Source organism: Adiantum capillus-veneris, chromosome 21 (assembly GCF_014529385.1).
Source record: "Adiantum capillus-veneris isolate H3 chromosome 21, ASM1452938v2, whole genome shotgun sequence".
NCBI lineage: Eukaryota > Viridiplantae > Streptophyta > Polypodiopsida > Polypodiales > Pteridaceae > Adiantum > Adiantum capillus-veneris.
Window position 1 is genome coordinate 51,346,947 of NC_140951.1, and position 12,139 is coordinate 51,359,085.

General features: G+C 48.0%; 1 protein-coding gene across 2 annotated transcripts in view; it reads left to right on the forward strand.

Moving 5' to 3' along the window:
* Positions 1-794: 794 nt before the first annotated feature.
* TIM9 (Tim10/DDP family zinc finger protein) overlaps positions 795-12,139 on the forward strand; it is a 38,143-nt gene continuing 26,798 nt past the window's right edge. Inside the window, exons 1-2 of one of the 2 annotated variants that reach the window (XM_086494482.1) lie at positions 795-942; positions 1,080-1,188. In XM_086494482.1, the coding sequence (XP_086350608.1) occupies positions 1,085-1,188 (104 nt within the window). In that variant the 5' untranslated portion in view covers positions 795-942; positions 1,080-1,084. The remainder of the gene's footprint in view (positions 943-1,079; positions 1,189-12,139) is intronic. The other variant, XM_086494483.1, reaches the window with a different exon arrangement.

The window sequence follows — 12,139 nt, forward strand, 5'->3', positions numbered from 1 at the left end:
AGAGAGAGAGAGAGAGAGAGAGAGAGAGAGAGAGAGAGAGAGAGAGAGAGAGAGAGAGAGAGACACTCTAAGAACATTGTAGAGGGGGCTGTGTGCGTGTGTGTGTGTGCGTGAGTGAGTGAGTGAGAGAGAGAGAGAGAGAGAGAGAGAGAGAGAGAGAGAGAGAGAGAGAGAGAGAGAGAGAGAGAGAGAGAGAGAGGTGGCATGGCGCCCACACGTCAAGGAGGGAGAAATGTGTCGTTTCACTTTTCTGAAAGCCGGGCATCCTCCCGAGATTCCAATTCTAAACCATTTTTCCAAAATCGTTGGTACATACTCTTTCAATGAGCTTCTACTGGCTCTCTCGATATTTTATTCATTCAGTCTTGCGATACCTCCTCAAGATCTGCTCCAAATGCTAACGCTTCGACCTGAGATCTCTCTCATGCGACTCATCCCTACAAAAGGTAAGGAGCGGAGGACTCGAACACAAGCAGCTGCGTGAAATAACCTCGAGAGATGCTAGCGTAACCGACCCAGCAGCGGCTTGATGCTGTCTTAGCTAACAACACATATTTATAAAAAAGATGGACCAGGAGCGACGCCCACAACCACCGGCTTCCCTGCGCGCGGCCGTTGCCGCCCTTGCTGAGGTCTCCTCCCCTCTCTTGCAGGGTTTTGCACTGCCCAGCTCCCTTCCTGCACCATGCCTCTGCCTCCTCTTTGAGAGACCTTGCCCCCCTGTGCGACCTTCTCTCACGCTCTCTGCGCTCTGAAGCGAATATTCTCGTTTATTGAGAGATTTTCTCATTTTCCACCAGCTGGTAGCCCCTACTCATTTTAGGAGAAATTTTAAGGTCTCTTGTGAAAATTCTTCTTCTTCATCTCCCCCCCCCCGGCCGGTCTGTCAAAACCCTTAACAAGACGTAAAACGGCGTTAGTGCAAGCTCAAATCGTCGAGTGGTACGTTGTGCTCCCCGATTGAGTGCGTGCCCGCGTGCGTGCGCGCGTGTGTGTGTGTGTGTGTGTGAGAGAGAGAGAGAGAGAGAGAGAGAGAGAGAGAGAGAGAGAGAGAGAGAGAGATTGTTTACTATGTGAAGAAGGTATGGACGCCAGGAAGGGGATGGAACCGGGAGATTTAGACAACTTGTCAGAAGCTGACAAGTTGCGGATGGTCACGATGATTGATCAGCTTCAGGTGCGGGACAGGTGCACATTCATTGCTCCCAATTTCTCCTCTTGTAAGTTATGGTGTTTATGGAGGCAAGTTTTTCCTCCCTGCTCAGAGATCTGTTGGTGTTTTCAAAACAACAAAGCATACAAAAATGTAACTTCGAAAGAGGTTTAAGTGCTGTTTCTGGTAAACATTTTAACACCATTGTAAGGCAGTGAAGAGATCATTTGAAGACTAGCTGTACTTATGCCTTGTTTTGATATAGTCTTCAAGGTATTTTGTGAGTATAGAACCTATTTCTGACAATAAGAGATGTGCTTCAACTATCCATTTTTTGAGCATTATGTTTCAAAGTTACAATATGTTTGATATTGCCATAATGTTTGGTTGATCTGAAACTCACACTTTACAGAGGATCCTCTGGTAGTCCTTGACGATCACTCTCCATGTCCCCATCCTATAGTGTAGTCATTAGCCACATTACGAACACTTCGACTACTGTGGCTGAAGCTGCCAAGGGATTAGAGTTCAAGTATGGTGATCATACTTTGATTGTTTACAAACGAGTCAAGGGTCATATTTATAGGACTTTTTAATTGCCCTTAAGCTAAGGTTGGTTCACAGCTCACACCCGGTGGCCAATGCTGCAAGTATTAATTATGATAGGGTCAAATTGACAACAAAAGATGCAAAATGATGGTCGAAAACAGTGGTGAGTGTAGTGGTCACACTTTGAATGCCCTAAAGCAATCAACGATCATAGTTATAAGACTTCTTAATCGCCCTTAAACTGAAGGCTAGTTCATACTTCAAACCTGGTGGCCAATGCTGTAAGCAATTAGCTTGATGCCGTTGAAGTAATATTAAAAGATGCAAAAGGATGGTCGAAAACAACAGTAAGAAGGCGATGCAAGACCCCTTTCATGTATAGCTGGTATACCTCTTAGAAACAACATTGTTGACGTTGTGGAGACACCTTGAGAAACCGGTGTTAGTTTGGAAGCTGAGCATCTCTTCATATCTTGTCTTAAATCGGTAGTAGGGTCATGGTGGGGGATTGTGTGTAAGCCCTTGCTATCGGGGCCCTATGTGTGCAGTTCGCCTGCTCAAGCTTGTGATGGCCGATGCCATTGCCCCTTTGCGTGCCCTCCTTCCTATAGCTGTCGTGTTGCATGTGTGGTTCACAGCTTCGTCAGTGGAGGTTCTCACTGTTTGTGCTTTCATAATTGAGGCTGAAAGCACAAATTTTGTTGCATATCTTTCATGTTGGTAGATCTGAACACCTACCATGTCAGGAGGTCTATAAGCTGGCCCGCGATTTGTGGTGCATGTTGCAATCAGTTGCTCTGAGAGATTGGTGGGTAGCTTTGTTCCGGTTCAGGCTTCAGCTTCTACTCTCTTTCAAGCTGTTGTGGTCATGCCACATTACCACTCTGTGAGATACCCCACTCTCTCCCCCCCTCCCCTACTGTAATGTGCAACGGAAGTGAATGATGGTGTATGGCCCAGGATGAGTGAATAGTATGTGCTTAAGGCTCCTTTTACTAGAGCCTTCTTTGACTCAATGAGAGAATGTGCAATGAACAAACATGAGTAGAATGCAAACTGTGTGTGTGTGTGTGTGTGTGTGTGAGAGAGAGAGAGAGAGAGAGAGAGAGAGAGAGAGAGAGAGAGAGAGAGAGAGAGAGAGAGAGAGAGAGAGAGAGAGAGAGAGAGAGAGAGAGAGAGAGAGGGCACGAACCTGCTCCCAAGCAGCGTGTGAACGTGTCCGGCTGTGCGTGATCGAGACTACTCTCTCTGTATGGTAGTCACTGCCGCCCAGGACAGTGCTTACGCTGTCACGAGATGGGACACTTGGCGCTAGATTGCCCCACCCAGCCATGTCATCGGCGGCAACAACAGCCGGCCCGCGGCAGTCATGCTCAGCCACGTGGTCAGCGCCAACAGCAGGTTCCTACTTCTCACCCATCTACTACTCAAGCACCTCAGCAGCCTACAGGCGCTCCTCGAGCTCCCGCCCTCCCTGTTCCTCCCTCCGCTTCAGCTCACACTGAGGCAGCATGGCAGAGAGTGGGTCGTAATCATTCCTTTCGTCCTCGTCAGCAACCAGCAGCGCAGCCAGCTCCCAGTGTTACCTCTCTAGCTCCCTCTCAGGTTTCCACCACCCCCTTACCCCCTGCATCTCCTCGCCATTCTTCTTCTTCGCGACAGGACCACTTACCTCTGCTACCAGCTCCTCCTTCACCTGCAGTTCCTCCGTCCGCTCCTTCCCCTCTTCCTGAGGTCCCTGTTTCTATGCAGATGGATCATTCACCGCTACTACCTCTCCTTCTCCTCCTCTTCCTCTCGCCCTTACTCTCCCCCCTCCACCTTCTGGTCCTCCCCCTCCCTCAGCAGCTCATACTTACGTCTCACGCAGTTTTCTCAGCTCTTGCCCTCTTTTCTGGGGCACTCATCGGGCTGAGATGTGCGGTGACTCGGAAGGGCCATTGCGGGTGCAGCTCTATCTTATGCATCACAAGACAGGTTGTGTTCCCTCTTTAATAGGCAGTCGCTCTCAGCCTACCTATTCCTTTTTCCTTCCATTCCATGTTGCTCAGGAATGGTCCGAGGATCAGGTTCTACATTTTGTGCACGCATAGACTATGGCTCAGCTTCATTTATGGTTGGCTCCTTCCGCTCTTGATGTTTTGTCTCCCCACTACCCTTCATGTATTGGTGCTATGGAGTGGAGTGATGTTTATGCTTGCTATTCACTGCCTATGGTCATTCATGTATCCTCAGATGTGGTGCTTCCTATGTCTATGTGCATTTGGGGTGTCAAAGCTGCAGCATCGGTAATGCAATGTAAACAAGCTGAGGTCCGCAGTTGGTGCAATGAGACACCATATCTTAGAGAGGGCTTGCGGGTAGCTTTCCTACCGCCTGAAGCTCACCCCTTGGATGGCCTAGCTGCCTCCAAGAAGATGCGCAGTTAGTAGTTACATGTAGTTTCTTGGAATGTTAATGGTTTACAGACTTCTCGGGTAAAAGGTTCCCGTAAGCTTTTACTTCGCAGAGATTTACACTCTCATGTAGTGGGCACTGTGGATATATTGCTAGTACAGGAGCATAAGATTGCCACTCCCTTTGGAAATCTCATGCCCTCGGGCGCCCGCACTTTTTGGGAGCCTGCTCTGGGCCTTCATGGACAGAGTTGCGGTGTATGCATCTCAGTGGGACCACGTTACTTAGCCTCAGTTCAGCAGCATGGCACCCTTGTCGCTGGCAGAGCAGTTTATGTTTCTATTCGGATTCGGGAATCTATCATTGGTTTTATGTCAGTCTATGCACCCACTACTCCTCGGGAGAGGGCTACATATTGGTCCTCTTTGGCTGCTGTTCTACCTGCTGTAGACTCTTGGGTTGTTGGAGGTGACTTCAACAACGTTGAGAGCGACTCTGATTGGCAAGCCATCACACCTCTAGTTCTATCATCCATCTCTCCCGATGAGCAAGCCATCACGCCTCCAGTTCTATCATCCATCTCTCCCCGATGAGCAGCCAGCTTGGGATCGATTTCTTCTAGCTATTCAGGGTGTTGACGCCTGGCATATACCCTCTTTTGGTCACCACCCTGCTACACTTCATTACTCTTGAGGGTTTCAGAGACAGCAGGGGAGATTATTAGAGCGTCTTGATCGTTTTACATTGGCCTTTGGGCAGCAGCTCTAGGTGGATTCACTACTATATGGAGAGGGACCAGCCTCTCAGATCATTACCCATCTCATTGTTTATCTCCTTCACTAGATCCTTTGCACAGAGGTGAGGCTGCCGCATCCCTGACAGTGTTCTCACCACTCCAGTATTGCAACAACAGATTTGTGACTTATGGTCCACGGATGCTTCTTATTGTGGACCCCTGGAGAGTTTCTTGCTCATTGCATTACTCAGTCTAGTATTTACTGCCGTGATCAGACCGCTATTATTCATCGTCAGTTGAGGGTACGCGAGTCTGATCTTCACATCTCTCTTGGTTCCACTCAGTGCTTGCTCGAGGAGTGGCCTCAGGATGCTTCTCTCTGGTAGACAGAGAGAGCTCACAGAGGAGATTCGTCGCGTACATGAGGCTAGGTCTGAGTTCACTCATCATGCTTCAGTATCTCATTGGATAGCTAAAGCTAATCGAATGAATAAAGACTTCTTTGTTGCGCATAAAGAGCGCCCTCCTGGCACCACCCTTCGGACTCTGTGCGATGCTCAGGGGACACTACATATGCATCCTGATGTTATACTTGATATGTCTGCAGATTATTTTGAGACATTGTTCACTGCTGATGTATGCACTATTGAGGTGTTACATGCACGTGAGCAGATCTGGCATCACACGCGACACCGTTGTATCGACACTATGGCAGAGATCTTGTTGGCACCCTTCACACTTGCAGAGCTCCATGCTGCTATGGAGAGTCTTGATCCATCCTCCTGTCCAGGAGAGGATGGCCTCACTAGAGCTTTCTTTTTGACATATTGGGATGTATTGCATATACCACTGCTTCGCGGTTGTCAGGACATCTTTGCATCAGGATATATGCATCCGGATCTTTGTTCAGGTCTCATATATCTCTTATTCCGAAGGGGAGTGACACCACTCAGCTCCGACAGTGGAGACCTATTACCCTACTCCCTTCAGTCTATAAGATATTAGCGTTAATAATCAGCCATCGCTTGCGGCCGTTCTTTTCATACTTCTCAGACAGGCTTTGTCATGGATCGATGCATCCTGGATAATATCTTCACTTTTTATGAGGCAGTGGAGTGGGCCAGATCATCTTCTGAGCCTCTCGCTTTTTTCATCCTTGACTTCGAGAAAGCATACGATCGTGTTGAGTGGGACTTTCTCGAAGGAACATTAGCCAGGATGGGTTTCCCTTCGAGATGGATCTCAGGCATTTCCGCTCTCTTCAGGACTGCCAGCAGTGCTATTCTATTGGTGGTCGTGTCAGTCGCAGTTTTGAGCTTTCTCGATCTGTTCGTCAGGGATGTCCTCTAGCAGCATATCTGTATCTGTTTGTAGGAGAGACTATGTCCGACTTTCTTCGTGCTCAGAGTCATGCATTTTGTGGCTTGACCATGCCAGTACCTACAGCTCCAGACCTTATCGATCAGGAGTTTGCTGATGATACTATGCTCATGTTACGCTATTTGCTAGTTGCTCTTGATGCCATGCGGGAGGCCCTAGAGGTTTTTTGCATTGCCAGTGGTGCATGCATTAACTGGCATAAATCCTATGGGTTACTGGTTGGCAGGGATGACATACCTACTTGGGGGGTAGCTGATGGTTTCACATGGCTGCGACCGGGTCAGACATGCAGATATCTGGGCTTTCAGGTTGGATTAGATGTTACCTCACAGCAACAGTTTGCACCCGTACTATAGTCTATTCGCAGGAAGCTATGCCATTGGTCTTCACGTCATCTGTCGTTGGTTGGTCGTGCATTGGTCGCCAACCAGGTCATTCTGGCTACAGTATGGTATACGGCTTCTTGTTGGATGTTACATTCTGGTGTGATGGCTCCGCTCCGCCGCCTAGTGCGGAACTTTTTATGGAGTGGCACAGACGGGACTATTGATACCCGTGCTTGAGTTCGCTGGTCCACGATCATTCGTCTTGGGTCAAAGGGAGGCCTTGGCATTATTGATCCAGAGTTACAGAGCCGCGCCCTTCTTACCAAGCTTATTGTTCGGGGTCTTTTTCTCGGACAAGAACCTTGGAAGATGCTTCTTCAGGCCGCTCTTTGCGCAGTGACTCCACGACTCGGCACTAGAGATGGTCATACTTGGCAGACAGGGTATCGTTTTCTCTTTACGGATGCCCCCTTGTCCACCACCTCCCTCTCCCCCTTCATCCGATCACTCCTTCAGATTTGGGTTTCCAACTTTCCATGCGACGGGCTATCATACGCTCACCTCCCTCATGTCGTGAGGAGATTGAGCGCCAGCCTCTCATTTGGAATGCTGCAGTTCTTGATTCTTCGGTTGATCCACCCCGTTAGCTTGGAGAGAGGACTCACATTGATTGCGTTGCCTGGGACGCTGGCCCTGCTGCCTCTATGCGGTTGTTTCATCAGACACGGATGCTAGATGCTGATTTTGTGGCAGAACATTATGACATTGGTCGCGGGGTGACAGACAGATTGCTTGAGATTGATTCCGTCGTTCCTTCACAATGGGATGCAGTCATGAGAGGCACGGTTCAGATGCCTCCCCATTGTGGCTGGGAAGGCCTCTTTGCTTAGAGCACTCTCTTATTAGTTCGTTTAGACACCATGCTGTTCACAATTGATACTGACCAGTCTGAGGGGATTCATGCTAGATTGACATATGATGCCACCTTTCCGCACCCTGTCCTTCCCAGAGCTCGATGGGAGGCCATCAGAGTAGTTGGCTCCCGCAAGAAGCGTCGTTGTGTTGATCCTCGTTTCGCTTCCGTTGATGCTGCACTTTGGAGGCTTTGGGTGTGGGAGGGTCGTGCCCGATCTCAGCTTTATTGGGACCTAGGAGAGTGGCATTGGCCTCACTCTGACCCCACCTGTGTACCTGTATCCTTCTTTGAGTACACTGTCAGGATTGGACGGTTAGCATTGATGAGACAGCAGCCAGAGTAGCCCACTCGTATGCGTTTCTGGTTACGTTCATGTCTCTCTCATGCCTATCTGCAGCAGTTTTGGTCCGCCATCTGGGATTTACATGCGGCTTGTCGTATTTCTTTTTTCATGTGGATGATTGCGCATGCGGGACTTCCAATTGGGACTTGGCTAGCTACTATGGGTCATGATCCGTTATGTACTCACTGTCCTTTGCGACTCCCTGAGTCACCTGCACATTGTCTTTGGTCATGCTCAACTTCCCATGTAGTGTGGCTTGCAGTTTGCTTTCTACTTAGCAGAGCAGGTGTTCAGCATGGATTTCTTACTTGGGGATCTGTCTCATGGTTGATGCCGATGCCGATGCCCGGCCCCCATCTTTTTTATGAGGGCTCAGACACAGATCCAGCCTTTATGCTTACCTCGGCTGGTTATCGGTGAGGGACTTTGGCTATGCTACCACAGATTGCTTGGTAGGGGGATTCTCAGACACGTGATGAGGTTTTTTCAGTCATCACTAGTATTACACTATGGAATGTTTGGAGAGCTCGTTGTCTCCACATTCTCAGCGTGGCTCCACAGCTCCTTCAGGATACCCTCACTGCCACGCCGATTTGCCTTCCTTGGGCGTTTGGCACGATCCCCACTCTTCTTCACACTTACAGGTGGACAGATTATGTGGCATTATGCCCCTCCTCGGTGGTTTCTCCTCCACTCGTCACATCGACCACCGTGAGATTGTTTTAGTCGAGTTGTCACTATAGTGGCTCTCTTCCTTACATTCAGCTTGTACACCCCACGTGATAGGCTATTTTGGCTTCTGTTGGGGATTATATTGTACTCAATAATATACAGCCCTGACTTTTTCCAAAGAGAGAGAGAGAGAGAGAGAGAGAGAGAGAGAGAGAGAGAGAGAGAGAGAGAGAGAGAGAGAGAGAGAGAGACGACACCAGATGGGGTCCCAAACCCCCGTCCAAGGGCCCGCCTCTCTATTGCTAGAGAGGTATTTGCTTTAGATTGCACAAAGTCTGGTACAATGCTTCTAGGTGCTGTGGTAGTGATGATGACGATGATGGGAGACCGTGACGATGACGACGCTGTCGTCGTCAAGTCCGGGATCTATGACGATGGCGACGAAGGTGTCGTTGTCAAGATAGGGATCTGCGATGACGGTGATGGTGTCGACGGCGATGGCGTCAGGCTGATAACTGAAAACGCTAGGTTTTTTGGTTGTGGATCTGCTACTGCGGCGTACTGCGGCTTGGATCTGCAACCGCTTCGTGGGCTAGGGCTGAAATGCAAAAACATTGGCTGATCTGGCTGAAAATCTAGAAACGCTGGGCTGATCTACTGAAATTTGGAAACGCTAGGCTGATCCCTATCTTGACAGGGAAACTGGCAAGGATCTGCTCCCGGGTGGGAGCGGGTTCTCGCGAGGCTAAGGGCTGAAAACTGAAACGCTGATGAAGGCTGAAAATGGTGAGGATGGATCTCTAAAAACGCTGGCTGATCTTGTAAGAAAACGTTGGGGCAAGCTGTCTGGTTGCACTCTACACTCTTGTGCACTTAGCTTGTCTTCTGCTTCTACTGAGTGCCCAATGGGTTTGATTTATAGGAACTATATGTTGGGTAGGGCAAGCTTTTCAACAAACTAACAAAAAAGAATTTCAAAAGTTATTTTTAATAAAATGACTTATAAGAGGTGTCACACACGTGAGGTTGGAACTACAACCATGCGGTGGAAAATGCTCATGCTAGGTACTAGCTACTGATGCTAATGATCTTGGGTTGTGCAATCAGAGGGTATGCAGCTACTTTAAGTGCCTGGACATGCACGGCCTGCGGAGTCCGGACAAGCTCACAAAGGTGCCAGAACACTTCCTAGGCTTCCTAAACCCTAGAAGTAGACGTACACATAGGGTTGGATGTGCATGTGACACATGCCCCCTTCTAAAAAGGGAAAAAACAGAAAAAGATTGCCCTCGATTATGCCTTCAAACAAACCTAAAACGGATTCTTTAGTAGACACTTGACTCCTTAGAAAGATTCCGATGATCATGCCCAAAAGACAATTCATTCACAAAGCATGCACTAGCACATATCCTTATCCATTTTTGAAAACGGTCAAGAATAACACAATTCACAACGCACATTGAACATTCAGGTTTTTAATCCAGACTTCACACTAGATCTTTGATGATTTACACTAGATCTATGATAACAGTGATCAATCATCAATCACTTGGTCCTTCTCGGACTTAGATGCAATCAATCTATCTAGATTCTAGCCATGACATCCAAGCCTCACCGTCCTCTATATGGATATCTATGGCAAATTAGAATCACCTCACTAGTGAAATCTCTCAAGACATAATGCTACCACTAGGCAAAATACCGTCAGCCTATATCCATGATTATTCTAACAAGAGATAACCATAAGACTTCTATTCACAATCGTGTTGATATTTTTTTTTAAGAGCGAAGTGGCTTCTTCGATGGAGTAGGCACTGTACTAGACTCAACGATTGAAAGATGGGTTGAGCTCTACACAAAAGCTCCTCACATCTAGAGATTCAATGACACGATCTTTTCGACGTGAGGACTATTTGCCAAGGAGTTTCCTTCCAATCATTTTCACTTAGTAGTAGTCTAGAAGATCACGGTCTAAATCTATCAATTTGAATATCTCACTACCTGAATCATGTTTCACTTGCACCGTGCACGTGTTGATCACACTTGCTACCATGCTGAAAAACGCTAGGGGATGAGGCTACGGATGGGTTGGCTGCCCATAAGGTACCGTGGGTACTAACTTTTAATGATTTAGTGGTGACCTTGGGGTCATTTTTATATGTAACTAATTTATTAGTGACCTTGGGGTCAGCTATCCGGCAAGGCTTAATAAAGACCCACGATTCTGCAAATGCTGGATAAAATTGTCAGTTATTAATAATAATAAGTTTAAGAACCTACTAATAAGAGGTGCTTCATATGTAGAAACTACCTAGGCTTGGTACTAATGCAATGTATGGGAACACTCCATAATGCCTACCGTAATAGACTTGGACACCCCAAGCCAAAGATCTAATGCAACACACGCGAGAGAATCTTAAAGAACCGAACAAAAGTGAGACAAAGAGACGACATGGCATGGCGGAGTTTCACACCCAAAGATATTGGCCTTAGAGACTTGGCGCCCCTTCTTGGTATTTCTTTATTATTAAGCTTCCACAAGTAGAAGGTCCGAGGGTCCTCTCTCCACAATGCTCCCAAAGGCCCTTGGCCAAAAGCACTTACATGAAAAGCAATAGTTCTAAAAGCATTTGGGACCCAAAAGCTAGCGCTAGCCTCTAGGTTACCAACAATGTAAAACGCAGAAAGCTGTACACTTGCCACGTTAGCACCTGTCAGCGAAAAACACGGAATTGTCCTTATAGTTTGCCATGCCAGCATGTCAACGTGATTTTCGGCATGTTCGTATAGTAGTGCCAGGTTGGCAGTTTTTACACTAATCTTTTGTGTGCGAGTGTTCTACTTAATGTTAAATATCTTTAGTCACTTGGGCCCCATCAGACGAGGTCCCATAAGTTGGTTAAAACTTTTCAAATAATTTGCCCCATTCGGTGAAGTTGGTGAGTACGCCTCCTCCTGCTGCTTCTAGGGTAAAGGCCCTCTCCTGTCTGAGTTGTGTCCTTCAGGCCATGCCACATCATCACTTTGTGACATACCCTCCCCCCCCACCACCCCCCTCCCCTTGAAAGAATTATATTCGCTCTTGTTTATGCTTGCAAAACAGACAACTAGTTCAGTAGACAGTGGTAAGTACTGACGTACTAGACCTCCAACATCCAGAGCAGGAGGTTAGAGGACCATTTTGCTGCGAGCCTGCCTAGATCTTGGGAGCTGTTGAGGAGTGGCATAGAGCAGCATCAGCCCACTTGCACGGAGGAGTGCTTGAGGCAACCCCTTGTTTGGAACCTCATGGTCATCACGCAGAGAGGCCACCTGGTTGGTAGAGTTCGTACCTCACATGTTCTTTGAGATCTAGGGTGAGGGTCGCCTTCACAGAGTCTCAGTAAAGGCTCCTCAGTTTGTCGAGTGCTGCTTTTAGAGGATACGAGTTTTGGACTCAAGGGGAGGACCTATGTCTTAGATCTCGACCCTGCAGCTCTTGAGACAGGCCACTGGCAGCTTTGGGCTTGGGAGAGCTGCCCTCTAGCACAAGTGCAGTGGGAGCCTGGAGAGTGGTTCTGGAGAGACCCTTTCTCTTCAGCCGATCACGTTGGGATCCCATTCTTTCAATACACAGTTCGACTGGGGTGTCACATACTGGCAGCACGGAGGGAGGCTCGTCCTACTA